At 40.9% G+C, this 17,783-nt stretch overlaps 1 protein-coding gene across 8 annotated transcripts in view; it reads right to left on the reverse strand.

The window, feature by feature from the left end:
• Positions 1-7,563, reverse strand: part of ARHGEF33 (Rho guanine nucleotide exchange factor 33) — a 139,548-nt gene extending 131,985 nt beyond the window's left edge. For 6 of the 8 annotated variants that reach the window (XM_075339462.1, XM_075339460.1, XM_075339463.1 and 3 more), the window contains exon 1: positions 7,343-7,563. In XM_075339462.1, coding sequence (XP_075195577.1) covers positions 7,343-7,412 — 70 coding nt within the window. In that variant the 5' untranslated portion in view covers positions 7,413-7,563. The remainder of the gene's footprint in view (positions 1-7,342) is intronic. The other 2 variants (XM_075339466.1, XM_075339464.1) reach the window with 1 other exon arrangement.
• Between the last annotated feature and the right edge of the window lie 10,220 nt (positions 7,564-17,783).

Below are 17,783 nucleotides of genomic sequence, written 5' to 3' on the forward strand. Positions count from 1 at the left end.
CAATTACTTTTGACCTCCTAAAATGTGGAGTGTTTGTAAAGAAATGTGTACAATTCCTACAATTTCTATCAGATATTTTTGTTCAAACCTTCAAATTAAACGTTACAATCTGCACTTGAATTCTGTTGTAGAGGTTTCATTTCAAATCCAATGTGGTGGCATGCAGAGCCCAACTCGCGAAAATTGTGTCACTGTCCAAATATTTCTGGACCTAACTGTATATACTGTATATATGTAATTGCCTAAAATACAAAGGAAATGTGTCAACTTTATGCCTTTTAGAGATCATTTCTTCTTCTGCTTGCTTAACTGTTCACAAAAACAGTAATTTTGACCAGGGGTCCCCAAACTTTTGCATGCTACTGTAGTCTGAATAAGTGGAGTCATACCAAATGCTAAGAGGAAATTAACATGGTATAAACTCAGACATGGCTCATCAACTAAAAGAGGTATACACAACTCAAACTAAAGGGATCACACTACTCGGACAATGTCTTCTCAATCTCTGTTTCCCCAGCAATAAAATAATAACAATTACACACACCTCCAGTGCCTGCGCCATTCCAGCGTGTCGGCACTGGCTCTCCTGGGGATCGTGTGACATTGTGGTCACTTCCCTATCCCCTCCTTTGGACAAATCAGACATCCACAGTAAACGAGAGCTGTGACTGCTCTCTCACTTTTGGATATCAACTACATATGAAGGAGGAGAGAATGAAGCGCCGCTGATTGAATGTAAGGATCGTGTGACGTTGATAGCTGTTGATCCCCAGGAGAGTCAGTGGCAACACCACTGGAACGGCATCGGTACCGGAGGTATGAGTGTTAGGCCTTGGTTCCACTTACGTTTTGCACAGACGAGTGCAAAAGTATGGGGCAGTGTCCATCTGCGATTGATTTCACATGCCATATCGGCATGAGAAATGAATCGCAGCATGCTGAGTTTGGCAGTGAGTCTCCGCTCACACGCACCCATACAAGTCTATGGGTGCATGTGAAACATCGCACTGCACTCGCATGTCATCAGAGTGCAGTGTGATGTACGTAGAAACAGGCTGCGGAGGAGAGGAAGAAAGTGCTCACACCCGCAGTAGAGAGTCATTAGTACATTGCATCGGAAGCTATGCGCAAGTGGAACCGAGGCCTTATTATGCTATTTTTATTGTAGGGAAGCATAAAGATTGATAAGAGGTTGTCCGAGTAGTTGACAATCCCTTAAGGAGTAACTACATTATTCTTTAGTGATATCCTAACCTAAAATCCAGTATATAGGCAACAAAATAAAATAAAATGTTGAAATATTGTTTTAAGCCTGCAGATTGCCCTATGATAAAATGGAAGTTTTGTCATTTGTACATTTTATAAGTTAAATTTTATATATGCTATGTGCAGCAAAACAAAAAATACAGGTGGTTGAAAAATATCAACAAGTTATCTGCTTTCCATTTGACATAATCAAATGTTTTAATAATATACCAAGTATCTCACAAAATAAGCAAATAAAATTGCTTGATTAATATACAAATATCTTATACTCTTTTAAGTGTTGACTAGAGATGAGCAAACCTATAGTTCAGTTTCGGTGTTCGGTACAAACTCAGACTTTTCCAAGAAAACAGAGTTTGGATTCGGAGTTCGGGTGCTTTACGCATGAACACCACTCACGCGAGCTTCAATTTGTTTGGGTAAGCTTGGTGCTCAGCTGAGTGCGAGCTGCTTATAGTGTTTGAACGGCTCGCACTGGGGGTAACAGCAGCATGATCAGATGTAGTGTGCACCCAAAAAAAAGGAATGAAAAAAACCCCATCCACCCTCTTTCGGAATCTGATTTGTTTATGGCTGGCTGCATGTGGGCAGAGACCCGAACTGTCAATCAGTGACTTCAAATGAAGTTCAGGTCAAGTCCAGGTCCAAAACCGAACACTACAAAAGTTCAGCTGAACCAGCAAAACCCAAACTTCTACGGGTCTGCTTATCTCTAGTGTTCACACTTTGTTAGAAGGGTACCCCAGACTGCAAGGTGGTCAGAGGGTGGCCTGCTTTTGGAACCACTGTACTCTCCAAGAAACCTGGGTAGTATTTTCATTTGATGCAGCAGCATCACCACTGCAGAAATGAAGAATCACATGTGACTATTGACATAAAATCCAGAATGCAAGGACATTTGAGTACTGAATTTCCATTCTGTAAAGTGGCTTTATCTGGAATGATATAAATGAGCCCTTTGAGACATTAGGTCACCCTCCAAAGGGCTAAAAGTCTTTAGTTTGAAAGTTAAATGGCAGACTTTGAAAACAAGATCCGTAGATGATGATTCTCTCCCATGTCATGGTTGTAAAGTTCTATTACTGACTGTGTCGAAATAATGCTTAGATTTAAGCGGGCTTTACACGCGACGAGATCGCTACAGCGACCTTGTTGGGGTCACGGATTTTGTCACGCACATCCGGCCGCTGTAGCGATCTCGTTGTGTGTGACTCCTAGAAGCAATTTTGGATTGTTGCAAAAACGTCCAAAATCGCTCCTCGTTGACATGGGGGTCCTCTCCCAATTATCGCTGCTGTCGCTTGGGCGAAGTTGATCCTCGTCCCTGTGGCAGCACACATCGCTACGTGTGACGCCGCAGGAACGAGGAACCTCTCCTTACCTGCCACACGCCAGCAATGAGGAAGGAAGAAGGTGGGCGGGATGTTCGTCCCTCTCATCTCCGCCCCTCCGCTTTGATTGGGTGGCCGCTTAGTGACGTCGCTGTGACGCCGAGCGAACCGCCCCCTTAGAAAGGAGGCGGTTTGCCGGTCACAGCGACGTCGCCGAGCAGGTAAGTACGTGTGATGCTGCCGTAACGATAATGTTCACTACGACAGCGATCTTCACATATCGGCATAACAATAGGGGCGGGTGCTATCACGCTCGCCATCGCTAGCATCGGCTAGCGATCTCGTAGCGTGTAAAGCCACCCTTACTGTCCATACAGACACAGGTGCTTTTTAAACCTTCTGAATACTCTTCCTAATAATTTTGGTCACCACATAAGAATTCATTTTAGTCATATTTCAATAATTGGCTATTTGAAAATAGGTTTTCTAAAATAGACCACCCTCTACAATAAGTTTGATTTTAGTGGCTATTAAAGCTTAAATTTTCTTGATAACAAGACTCTGCCTTTCACTTAGAGTATGTTTAGTGTCACATGAAAACCCATTATTCTGCAGCATTATTTCGGTATCATGGACTGCACTTATCGAGGTCTATACTCACCTATTATCCTGCTCACCCCTAAGCTACCATATTCACTATGGAAGCCAGTGCTGCTGGATCCTATGGCCAATGACCTGGCCTGATTCCTTGGCCTAGTAGTCAGAGCAGGACTCTTTTTATTGAGTGCAGCCCACCATACAGACAATGGAAGGTACAAGCTATGGGTTACCAGCAAGGTTCTCTAATATAATTGACTTAGTAATATAATTATATTACAAAGCCCTCCACTATCAGCATTTTTACTAGTGAATATCAATGTATTCTTTGAAGCACTAAACAAAAATTCATAATGTAAATCAGATCAGTCAGCAGCACTTTGTTGTCAGTTTTCCAGCAGCAAGATGAGTTTGGCTTACAAAGACAAGGACATAAATCATTAGTTCAATTTTTTTTTTCTCACACTTTCACAGGGTCTGCCAGAGTGGAGGCAGCAGCACACTGGGTCTACCAGAGTGGAGGCAGCACACTGGGTCTACCAGAATGGAGGCAGCACACTGGGTGTGCCAGAGTGGAGGCAGCACACTGGGTCTACCCGGTGGATCCTGCACACTGGGTATACCCGGTGGAAGCCACTCTTAATCCCACCAGATATTTTAGATAGCTGTCAGTTGAAATCATAGTTCAGCTGATTGTTTGGCCGAGAAGCCATTTCACCCAACTGTCTTATATGAAGGAGTGCTCACATGGCCATGCACTTCTGTGTTTTCTTTAAAAGAGAAACTGCCAAACTCCTCTGGCAGCAGAACATCTCTAAAACACAAAAGGATTGGCAGTCTGAAAACGGACAAACCAAATCCTTAACCTTCCTGACAATCCTCTGTCGGGGGCTCCCATAAACATTAAACTGTTGGCATGCTTTCAGAAAGAGTTTTCAGCAGGCTCCTTATCAGGAGAAATATTATTACAATAACAAGTACCCGCTCTACACACTGCTAATAACACAGGATCCACCAATCACAGTAGGTGATTCCACAGCAAACCCTGTTCCCTATCCCTTCACAATGACTTTTGCACATGCTCAGTAGGTTCTTCAATACAAACAATAGTGTTGGGGTTTGACCAGTGTGTCTATTAGAGTCTAAAAAAGCCCCAATGGCCAGTGTGAGAATGGCAAGATTTCTATTTTTTTATTTTTCATACAGATTGTGATATGGAAAAAGAGGAATATTTAAAAAGTACATTTAACATAAAAATCTGATTCAAACAATATCATGTTTTTGACTAAAGCTTTCCTTTAAGACCCTTTTACATCGACCTAGTTAGTAATCATAAGAATTATTGATCTTGATAATTGGCCTGTGTAGACATGGCAGCATTTAGCCCACAAACAAGCAAATGCAACCTAAGGGGTCATTCAGATGTCCGTGCACATCGGTTCAATGTTTTACAACAAAGCATGGACTGGTCGCGTGTCTCCCGACTAGAGCATGACAGCTTCATATATTTCTGTGAGACTATGATTATTGGGTCGGGAGAGCCATGACCAGTCCGTGCAATGCGGTCTGAGATCAGACTCCTGTGCATGGACATATGAATGAGCTGTACAGCTGCACTCACATGCAGCGATCACACTGTGGCTGAGCCACATACTGCTACAGTTTTTCCACTTTTTTTCTATATTCTCAGTTTTTCTTGCAAGGAAACAGTAGTTACACCTACAAAACTGCAGGCCCAATTTAAATGGCTGCACGGTCTTGCAGGTGAAACATCTGTTTCCTTGCAAGAGTAAGTGAATGTGCAGGGAAAAAAGTGGAAAGACCACAACAGTAGAGAACTATTGCCATTTTCAGCTGCAGTGTGAATGCAGCCCAATATCATAGTTGTTGGCAGCACATGTAACAAGGGATGTGCTGCTAATAATATGCATTTTGTGTCCCCGGTTTGCACCTGTCCTTAAAAAAGGGCCTATAAAGAATTGATGATTGACTTGTAATATCGTTGGTTGGCACTCGTTAAGACACAAAGTCTGTCAGTGTAAATCAGACTTTGTGTTGATACTGTCATGCTTAAAGGGAACCTGTTATCGGGTTTTTCCCTTATGAGCTGGGATCACTACCAGTGAGCCCTTACATACAGTATTCTAGAATACTGCATAAAAGAGCCCAGGCCACTGTGTATAATGTAAAAAACTTTTATAATACTCACCTAGAGGGTGGTCTGGTCCCATGGGTGTCGCTACTCTCCGGTCCAGTGCCTCCTCTCTGCGACGATTGCCGTCCTCCTTCTTCTGAGACCCTGTGCATGACGCGTCCCACGTCACCCACACCAGCCGGCATTGAGGTCCTGCGCAGGCGCACTTTGATCTGCCCTACCCAGGGCATATGAAAGTATTGTATTGCGCATGCAGACTTTAAACTTTCCTCATGCCTGTGCATTACAGTACTTTGATCTGCTCTCAACAGCGAAACCCATCAGACCATACTGCCCCCACCCCCCCAGGGGAGTATTCTAAAACTGCATTTCATGTTATACAGAGCGGCCTGGGCTCTCATATACAGTTTTCAACAATGCTGAATATAAGAGCTCACTGATGGTGGCCACAGCTTACAGTCGCCAAATATGGTGACAGGTTCCCTTTAAGCAGTTATGGACAAGGGTTGCCTTTATGAGATATTTCTTTATGAGCTTGATCTGAGGTGTATATAAGAAAGCCATTAAATCTAAAATGTAAAGCCTATTACAATCATGATTTATTATGGTTGGAACAGAAGGTATATATCCAATATAATGTTTAATAAAAATCAATAGTAAAACATTTAGTTAAGCAACTTTATATTTGATGGGAACATTGAAACATTTGTTTTTATCTGTTCTAACGAAAAGTACACAAGCGATAATGTGATTTTGTTTACGTGTTTCTTTTCTTAGTCTTTTTATAGCACATACATATTTAATATGCACCCTACTCATTTCAAATATCCTTCATTATCGTCTCGCTATGTATTTCTCATCTACACAAGTTAAAGCCTCACACAACTGCCTAAGATTACTGCAGGCTACTGTTTGTCAAATATGAATATATTTCCAAGTATTTACAGGACAGGGTCACCCTAGGTGAACTGATTACAATGTAACTGGCGTTTACAAAGCAATATTTTAGGTAATTGCCATAGAATCAAATTCCCATATATTCCATCAGAAGCTCATGATATTGAAAATAACCTTAATTCGTGATGTAATAGGGGATGAATAGTGCTTGCCATTCATGATTGAACTGTGTGTAAGTGATTTCAATAATAACACTTAACACAAAATATATTTTTACACAATTTTCAAACATTGTTCTATAGTTTTCTCCAGGATAAATATTGCGGGTTTTTTTTTCAAGTTGTACAATTCCAAATAAACAACAATAACCTAAAAACAATACTAAATAGGTACTAAACTGAGCGCTTGGTTTAATTATCGTGACCAGATCAGATTTACCAGTTGTGAAGTTTTACTTTTGTGGATGATAGGAAATTTAGGTGACTTACCCATCATCGTACGCAATGATACATAAACCTATATTGTTCTAACCACAACTGGATAGAAGGAAACATTAATTATAAAGATACGGTAATATTGAAAAAATGTGATCAAAACAGGGCAGCTGCATCCATTTAATAGATATAAATGTGCAATACAGCGATAGGGTTAATTGTATCATCTCCGTTTTCCAAGTGCCGCTATTAACCTCTCCCAGAGGAAGAAAGCAGACAGGCGAGGAGACAATGCATGCAGTTCAGAGAAGATCCTGGGTAGTTTGGCATGAGTGCAAAAACTAACCCAGCTGTGCAGTGGTATTTATCCAAAGAACATTCTGTAACAAGCATTATCCATGACCGGGTAGATATAAATATAAACCGGACGAGACATATATATCTATATCTATATATATATATCTATATATATATATATATATATATATATATATATATATATACAGTATATATGTATATATACTGGTACACACATATATGCGTATAATGTAAAGCAAAACACTACATAGTTATCCAGTAAAAAATACTACAAGCCAGTGATGATGTGAATGAACATGATATAAATGAAGTCGTAATAGCAAAGGGATGAAGGGTGAACTCACCAGCACAGGTCACTTCAGTGTGGTTTAAGGTGCGCCTGTGAGGACAGCTCTGTCTCAGCTGGAGGTGCATGTGAGAAGAGTGGAGGGACTGCAGCCTCCTTCAGCTCAATGCTCCTGGGCTAGAACTGTCACTAGCTAGTCATTGGTTTTAGAGGCGAGAGGAACTAATGTACTCTCTTCTTCTCGTTACATAACCTTCAGACTCAGCAATCAAAGCAGTGTGCTCACTTCAAGCAGAACACAGGCTCTGAACAAGGCTCCTCTGTCTTTCAGTCCCTAAAGTAAGCAGTCCTGCGAAAGTTAATGACATTAACACTTTATGGCTGACGATGCCATCCATGCTATGATGCCCTCTATACAAGAAGGAATTATTCATGCATATATTCCAATGCGTCTCCTATTGTCTCATATGAGCCTAATCAATGTAAAGTATTATAGGTATTGTATTGATTGGAAGAAAACTGAGACATGCTAGACAGGAGACTTACCCTGATAATTGAAGTTCCTTACCTCCTGCTTGTTTATTGCTGCACTGCACCACACCTTTGCCCTCAGCAATTACTTCAATGCACTGACCTGCAGAGCAGCCCCACACATATACTGGATATGCCTAAACGTATGTAGGCTGAGAGCTATTATCACGTATGTACATATAAAGAACATCCTGATTATTTCTGATATATGTCTCGACATACAATTTGTACTTTTTATAGAGGATGTTTTTGTAGATTTTCTGATCATAAAAGCGTATGACGTTGAACTTATCAATGTCAGAATGGAACAGTATCTGGCAATTGGCTATCTGGAAATGGAAGATGGGCCAAACCAGCAATGGGTCACAATGGCCTGCAAAAAATGTTAACAGTATCGACAACCTCCTGTTAACAACTGTAGTAGAGCAGAGAGCCATTGACTCGCTGCTCCTCCACTGTAGTCTGCCTTAAGGCTTCCAGTCTGAAACAAGTCAGCGTCATGCAGGGGACATCAGGTGGTGGAATAATGTAAATTCATCGAGCCACCTCAACTTACTTGGAAACTGCAGTGGAGGAGCACATCGCCACTCCATTTGGAAGCGGGGTGAGGTATTAGTTTATTTTTTCTCCTTGGCAGGCAAATGAGATGCACAATCGGTGTGGAGGGGGTGATTATTGAAAGAGATCAAAACGAGGGGTGATATTTTTTTAAAAGAAGGCACAATGGGGAATTATTATTATAAGAAGGATTACTGGGGAGGTCATTATTATAAGGAGGCGCAATGGGGGGGGGCTTATTATAAGGAGGCATGATTATTATTATTATTATTAGAAGGCACAGGGGGATATTATTACTACAGGGACCTGTTAAAGGGGGCACATGGGTGTATTATTACTATGAGGAACCAAAGGGGGACATTATTACTATGGGGAGGTCTAAAACTATAAGGGACACATGGGTGTATTAATACTATGAGGAGCCACAGGGGGATATTATTACTGTCTAGGCCATTGAATAAAGCACTACAGTTTATATTTTGTGTAGAAGGGGCAGAGGGTGAGGATGGTGCAGGAAAAGCAATAAGCCATTCTGCACAGACAAGTCATGGATAGAAGGAGTAATCACAGTGGTCCGGATCGAGTGGATCAGAAAAGAGGAAATGAATGACAGTGAGGACATCACTGGTGAGACAGTGATATCTATTATTTCATATATGGTGGTAATAATTGTCTTAGTACAGTAGTTTTGGTTAAAAAGGTCAGCCACTTTCTCTTAATACTGCACCTTTCCCTACAAACTGACCAGCTCTCCTGTCCACTGGCGGACACAGACAGAAAAGGGCCCCTGTGCAAGAACAATATATGGGACCTTTGCAGCCCAGGAGCTCATTGAAATGCACAATTTCACTTGCTCTGCTCTGGAGGGCTCCCTCACCTCTTGGGCCCCTGGGCAGCCCCTTGGGCCCCTGTCGAGTTGACATTTTTAACGGTATCATTTTTACACACATGCTATGTTTTGATCGCCTGTTATTGCATTTTGCGCAAAATTTGCAGCAACCAAGAAACGTAATTTTGGCGTTTGGAATTTTTTTGACGCTACGCTGTTTACCGATCAGATTAATTGATTTTATGTTTTGATAGATCAAGCATTTCTGAACGCGGCAATGCTAAATATGTGTATGTTTTTGTAAAACCCTTTCATTTTCAATGAGGCGAACGGGGTGATTTGAACTTTTAGGTTTTATTTTTTAAAACCTTTTTTATTACTATTTTTTTATTTTGCTAGTCCCCCTAGGAGACTATAAAGATCAGCAGTCTGATCGCTCATTTATTTCTGTAGATCAGAGCAGCATTGCTCTGATAGGCAGAAAAGCAGCTCTCCTCTCACACACGGCCCTCTGCCGGCTGTAAGATGAACTGACTCATGATAGCTACATGAGCCGTCACATGAATTTGTGCTACCATGGCAACCATCAGATCCACGTGATCACATCACGTGTCTTCCGATGGTGATGGGTAAGTGAATGCTTAACACAGCTGGGATGTACACCACGCTGTCACATTTTAACAACATGGTGCAATGGGTTAATAGGCACGAGTAGAGAGCGGATCTACTTGTGCCTGATAGCCACACATGTCAGCTGTTCAAATCAAACCATACATTTCATTAGCAGACACGTAGTTTGGGGTTTTTGCCTCTCATAAGTGCAAAGCAGGAGACCTAACTTTGTTGAAAGAGCTCTGATAAAGGGTTTAAGGATTACTGTAAGGTTACTCCTTGTGGAAAACGTGGAAATTTAAATATACATCCAATAGGTGGCACTAGAGTCCTCTTCCACGCTAAAGAGGTTAATTGCCTATCTAACCCCTTATGTAAAGCTACGTCATATGCCAGAATCAAGGTGCAAAAAATAAGCCCTCCATCAACTAACAATTTTGGATATTACGATGGAAAATTGCGGCACAAGGTAATTTATTTTTTACAAATTTACCAAAAAATTTCAGCACTTAATAAAAACAAACAATGTATATTTGGTATCGCCATATTAATACTGACCTGTATAATGTCAGGTCATTTTTATCATATAATGAATATATTAATAATAATAATAATAATAATAATAATAATAATAATAATAATAGAATTGTGCTTTATTATATTTTGTCGAACTTGGAATTTTTTTCCAGTACATCACATGAGAAAATTAATGACATCATTCAAAATTACAACTTATTGAATGAAAATCAAGCCTCTCACATCTAGATTGATGGAAAAATAAGAAATGTATTACTCTTGGAATAAAAGGAGAAAAAGAACTAAAGCGCGCCCGGTTGAGAAGGAAGTAAATTCTCAGATGAGCATTGGGTGGCTTATAAATCTCGCTATGCTTGCTTGGCACTCTCCACTAGGAGAAACATTATTCCTTAGATCGCCCTGTTCATAGTGTTCTAGGGTCTGTTTTTTAATACGACAATCCCAGGCCGCATGTTCCTTCTTCTGTGCACAGCCTGCGTTGCCTAAATGTGCTACCATGTACTCCAGAGTCTCCGGACTTGTCTCACATCGAGTACATTTAAGGCCCCCTTCACACGTCCGTGAAAATCAAGCACGTGTTTCATGGACGTGTCAAAGGTGCGTTTTCCCCTCCATGAGCTGTGTTTATGGCACTACGTGTGTTCTCCGTGTCTTATAAATGATAACACATGGATTCCCTGGCGTCGCTGTCCGTGGTGCTGATCTTCAGTCTCCAGTCCTGCCGACCCCCCCGCTGCTGCTGCTTCCGGCCGCAGTGAAGTCAATATAAAATGAGCATAATGAGCGGCGGTCGGCAGCAAGTGACGGCAGTGGCAGAGACAGGAGGGCAGGAGAAGGTGAGTAAAGATTTGTTATTTTTTTCTCTGACACGTGAGTTTTCTCCGGCGCGTGTCACATGGGACCCCATGCACACTACATCCGTGTGGTACGAGTGCGGGCCCCGTGACACCCGTGCTGCCGGAGAAAAACGGACATGCATCCGTGTGGAGCACATGGGTTCACGTCTGCTCCACACGGAGGCACGGGCCAATGGCTGCACTCGTGCGTGCACATAAACCCATTGATTTTAAAGGGTTTACGCGTGCCCGTGTCTTCGGTACATGCGGGCATGGACCTAGCACGTACCGGAGACACATGCGTGTGAAGGGGGCCTAAGACATTGTGTGTTAAAAAGTGAGGGATCAGGTGATTGTCATTGGTACTTTAGGGGTCAACTGCCACATTTAAGGCTAGTTCTGAATGCTTCTGTCAGAGGGAGATGCTGGCTGTGTAATACAGGTGGCATCTGCCCTATGCGGCGCCAGCTTAGCTTATGAGCCCACTCCATACACCCTGACCCACTCTATGACACATATATCTGTCTTGAAGCCTGAAGCTGTTGAACAGAACCAATCAGTACTTTTTACCACACTGCTGGTTTATAATGCAGGGAATACGAGGAGTCATCATCCACCTCAGATCAGCATTCATGAACATGTCTTGATTGAAACATCACTGGAGTAAGGGCGTCTTCAGACATCAGTTCTTCTCGTATTAGTTTTATCTGTTTTTCACAGACAGCATTCGTGCATCATAGCCTATGAGGCAGTTCACATGTGCGATATTTTCTTCTAACCGAGTGGTCGTCACAAAAACACAGAGACTTGTCTGATAATTATCCACGTGTTGGAGAATCAGGTCAATGAGTCTGTGGATCAGTGAAAAAAATCAAGCAGCACTCGGATGTCGTTTGTGCTGTCCAATTTGCATGGACTGTTTGATAGGAGAAGCTTGAGAAACATCTGCCGGTTTGAGGGTTTTTTCATTAAAGGGAAACTGATGAATCTCTGACTCAATTCTGATGGTTAAAGCTGACACTGACCAAACTCTGATGACTCTGATGAAAAATACTGATAAAACTCGGCTCAACCACTGAGGACTCTTAGTTCTTTTAAACAATTTTTTTCTATCTACTGTCTAACATGGTACAAATATATTTTACCTGAATGACATTTGGAGAGTTTTTTGTATATGAGAAAAATCACTGACATACTAAGGAGGCCTAAGGTACCTCAAGTTTGTGGAAAGTTCGATGACGATATATTTAGCACATCTCAGGCAGCGTTCACACCAGTGAGTGAAATCTACTCCAGCCATAAGCTGATACAGACATCTGCTCTCTCCTCCTATACCAGTCTGTTTTGTACTGTTAATGATTGTTGTACATATACCCTCTTTCACTTGTAAAGCGCCATGGAATAAATGGCGCTATAATAATAAATAATAATAATAATATATTTATGCCAATTTCTGCTGCAAGGTGAAGTGGATCCATTGGGCTTGGTTTGTCTTTAAAGTTTGTGCTTCTTATCTTACTACAAATATTTTATTCCAAAACAGACAAAAGTTTTCTCTACTAGTCAATCCAAAAAATATTTGCTTTTGGAGCATAGAGCCTTCTTCATCAGGCAAATTTACAAATGAAACGAAAGCTCATTTCCGGATTATCGGCTGAATAAATCAGCCGCCAGTCACCCGACTAAGGAGCAAAAGTTGTCCATCGGGTGACAGATGATTATGTCGATCATTGTGTGCTAGAGTTATTGAGAATCGATTGACAGTTCCCGGTCTATTGAGCTCGTCAGTAATCTGAGAATCATCAGTAATCTGGGAGTCCTGAGATTCGCGGAGGAAGGAGACGGTTCTCAGGGCATCCAGTGGCCACAGATTACTGACATCGCCGATATACTAGGTTGTGCAAATCAATTTGTACCAATTATATTCTGTGCGCCTGGAAGTGCGATGATCGGCCGGTCTAGAAAGACCATTAAATGACGGACGATCGACTGGATGTAGCTGATCTGTGGTCGTTTAACAGACATGATTGGCCATTGTAAGCGCACTGTGCTTTCCACTGCCTATAACACTGTATTGCAGATGAGAACAACTGGACTCATCATTCCCATAGCTCAAAATTACTGGCTGATCAGCCACCAGTGATACACTTTAGATTAGGGCTACACAGCGGCATGTGCGGGTGACATCTAGATCATGCGTTTCATTGCTACACTGAAAGACAAATGTTTCCAAATGTGTTTGATTTTCTGTTTTTGTTTGTTGCAGGAAAATAAATGGCACAAAGTTATATTTGTAATATTCTACCTTTTATTACTGACATATTTACTATACTTATAAATGTGAGGTTCTTAGTGCACATTTTAATAAAATTGTGCAAGCCCATCTGCCACTGACAAGGCGACCTCATTAGATGGGGCCCTACACTAACCTATTTATTGTATTTATAATATTCTTATTATTATCCTCCTAGTAACCTATTCATTACTATTACAATATTATTACAATATTATTATACTTATTATTACTATCATTACCCTATAAAATCATTAAAATTAAAGCTGTTGATCCAGAAGAAGTCAAAAACCCCCGGACACATTCAGCCAATTTGTGTCAAGGGGAAAAATTCCTTCTTGACCCCAGGAAAAAGCGATCAGTCCGAGAACCCTGGATCAAACCTGCTGGCACCTAATAATGTATTATGTTATTATTATATTATTCCTAATAATAATGTAATATTATAATTTATATTACTATTATTTTTTAATATACTATTTCTATGCTTTTTAACTTATTATTTCTAATATTATGATTATTATTGCTAATATTTCTATTATTTCTCTATTTACTATTAATTAGATCCCTTTTCCTAAAGCTGTTGATCTAGAAAAAGGCAAAAACCCGTGGACACATTCAGCCAATTTGTGTCTCAGGGGGGGGAAATTCCTTTTTGAACACGAGAAAAGGCGATCAATCCAAGAACTCTGGATCAAATCCCCTAATACCTATTTGTGATGGAAATCCTGAGATATGATGAGAATTATGGCAAAGTTAGCCAGCTGGCTCTACACATACACCTCTTCCCCCTGCACACACAGAGATTCCCCTCAGATCACTGAGCATCTGGGAAGGTGTCAGATCCAATTACACTGTCAATCCAGAGGAAGACCCCTCCCTGGGGGGATATGTCCATTCATCAAGGGAGTGTGTGGGCAACTGGAAAACCTTGAGAAGCTTCAAAGGGATCCCGGACCCTCTTTCCCAGCAGGAGTTCATATTCCTGACTCCGTAACGTCATACACAGTTATAATATTACCGTGCGTGTGAGCCATACACCCACTACATCGTTAAAATTGGGACTCCAAGCTGCATCTCTGCATACCCTCAAATTCTTTGTCGTGCCCTGGGGCGGCGAGATACAGAGAACTGCGAGTAGGAGTCCGGTAGAGGAGTCCTGCTTGGACTCAGTATACAAAGGGGACACAGATGGATCTGATGACCCCAGAACTGTCCCGATCGGACCTCCCAGTCCGGAGTTGCGGATCATATTCCCTTTGGGATATTATTTTAGACTCAGGACAGGGGTGGGGCAGTACACCCCTGCGAGGTCACCAGGTGGGAGGTGAATTGGATTGTAGCCAGTTTGATAGACAATGTGGACATTCTTGGCTTGTCTTTACTCGGGGGTCATGCGTACTAAACACATGTGAGGAAGTCCATGAAACCCTGGTCGAACGGCGCCCCCCTGTGGCCAGACGCATAAGGTAACTGCTTGATCTGTTTTTGTTTGTGACCACGTATTTTCTGTAAATGTACTCTGACATATATATGTATATATATATATATATATATATATATATATATATATATATATATTCTGTAAATTCCATATTGTATATATTGTAGTATCTAGTGTGCCCCTACGGCGATTAAACATATATAATTTAATCTTGGGCTGTTCTGTTATCTCGATCCTGAATCCCACATCTGTGGGCTCGGCTTAATAGTTATCGTAATCGATTGGTGGCAGCGAGTTTATGGCAAGGATCATTGTGGGGCAACCAGTGAGATCGGGGGAGGTTTAGATATATTCCGCCCACGGGAGTCGGGGGAATATATACCTTACTCTCACCGGGAACCCTTCAATCATCGGCATAGTAGAATAGCGGCCTCCTTGCTTATTGGTCAATTCCATAATTGGCCTGACTATAAGAGGGGCGCTAGAGAGCGAGTCACGTGCTCTGTCGGGTGGAAATGGGGGGTGTAACTCCCTCTTTCTCCCCCCATTTCCTGACACTATTAATTATATACTAATTATTCTAGTCATTACTATAAATACTGTAATATTATTATTATTACTATTATTATTATTAGTATTATTTATGCTATTTTTAGTTTGTTGCTATTTTACTGATCTTATTACTATTCTATTATTATTATTCTACTCTGTAATATTTTATTCTAGATATCTTTGGATTATTGCTATTTTATTATTACTATTAATACTAACATTTGTATTGATATTTTACTAAAATCATAACTTAGATTCCTATTCCTAAAGCTGTTGATCCAGAAGAAGGCAAAAACCCCTGGACACATTCAGCTATTTTGTGTCTCAGGGGGAAAAATTCCTTCTTGACCACGAAAAAAGGCGATCAGTCCAAAAACCCTGTATCAACTCCCCTAATACCTATTAATTATATACTATTTATTCTAGTCATTACTATACATACTGTAATATTATTATTATTATTACTATTGCTATTATTTATGCTATTTTTAGTTTGTTGCTATTTTACTTATCTTATTACTATTCTATTATTATTCTACTGTGGAATATTTTATTCTAGATATCTTTGGATTATTGCTATTTTATTAGTACTATTAATACTAAAATTTGTATTGATACTTTACTAATATCATAACTTAGATTCCTATTCCTAAAGCTGTTGATCCAGAAGAAGGCAAAACCCCTGGACACATTCAGCCAATTTGTGTCTCAGGGGGAAAAATTCCTTCTTGACCCCAGGAAAAGGTCATCAGTTTGAGAACCCTGGATCAAACCTGCTGAGATTATTTTTATGGCTCTAATTATCATTATTATACAATTAATGTTAGGGTTACTGCTCTTATTATTATGATATTAGATACTATATTACTGTTCATATTATATGTCTTTTTAATGTTTTTACTACATTTTTAACCTATTTCTAAACCTAATAATTACTATTTTATGTTTTTTTATTATTATTATACTTATTAGATTTTATGCTGTTGATGTTCTTACAACTTGTATGTTGGGGCCACACAGTCAATCACGTCTCATCGGTTTGAGGAGGATGGTCCACATGATGTTTCTCATTCCTCTGAGGTTGGTGCTGATGTATTTGAAAAACCACAAAGAACTATATAAAAAAAACACCAAAAAGGAGCCAAGACAAATGATATGTGCACACACAGAATGTGGTGAGCCTTCCTCATAAAGATGGCTGCAGCCGAGGTGCAAGATGCTGATGTCACAGCCACTCAACCTCCACACTAGGGGGAAGGGGCGGCTGCTTAGCATAAGACATGCACACTAATAAGGCTTGCACTGGGAGCCCATCATATAATGAGTGAAATGCACAGTGTCTGAACTGTGACCTATAAATGACGCCAGCAACCCAGGTCAGGCGGGCAAAACAGCACTATATAGATGCATCTCGCACGGATACACGAGACGCACAGTGTCTGAAGTCTGAATAATGGCTTATAAATGACGCACAACACCAGGTCCAGGCGGGTAAGTTAGCACTATGAGTACATAACACATGACAGGCTCACCATTTAACCACCTGAATTCAAAAGGTCCACACACATCCTGCAAAAATGGATAAAATGTGCCATACCTCAATTAGTGAGATATTAGTTTATATTTTGGCCCAAAATATGTAAGCTCGCAATCCGTTCGTCAAGGATTCTCACACTTGCGAGTCCCTACACTGAATTAGTTAGAAAAACCACAAAGAACTATATCAAAAAAACACCAAAAAGGAGCCAAGACAAATGATATGTGCACACACAGAATGTGGTGAGCCTTCCTCATAAAGATGGCTGCAGCCGAGGTGCAAGATGCTGATGTCACAGCCACTCAACCTCCACACTAGGGGGGAGGGGTGGCTGCTTAGCATAAGACATGCACACTAATAAGGCTTGCACTGGGAGCCCATCATATAATGAGTGAAATGCACAGTGTCTGAACTGTGACCTATAAATGACGCCAGAAACCCAGGTCAGGCGGGCAAAACAGCACTATATAGGTGCATCTCGCACGGATACACGAGACGCACAGTGTCTGAATAATGGCCTATAAATGACGCACAACACCAGGTCCAGGCGGGTCAGTTAGCACTATGAGTACATAACACATGACAGGCTCACCATTTAACCACCTGAATTCAAAAGGTCCACACACATCCTGCAAAAATGGATAAAATGTGCCATACCTCAATTAGTGAGATATTAGTTTATATTTTGGCCCAAAATATGTAAGCTCGCAATCCGTTCGTCAAGGATTCTCACACTTGCGAGTCCCTACACTGAATTAGTTAGAAAAACC

The sequence above is a fragment of the Anomaloglossus baeobatrachus genome, chromosome 3, assembly GCF_048569485.1.
Source record: "Anomaloglossus baeobatrachus isolate aAnoBae1 chromosome 3, aAnoBae1.hap1, whole genome shotgun sequence".
Classification (NCBI taxonomy): domain Eukaryota; kingdom Metazoa; phylum Chordata; class Amphibia; order Anura; family Aromobatidae; genus Anomaloglossus; species Anomaloglossus baeobatrachus.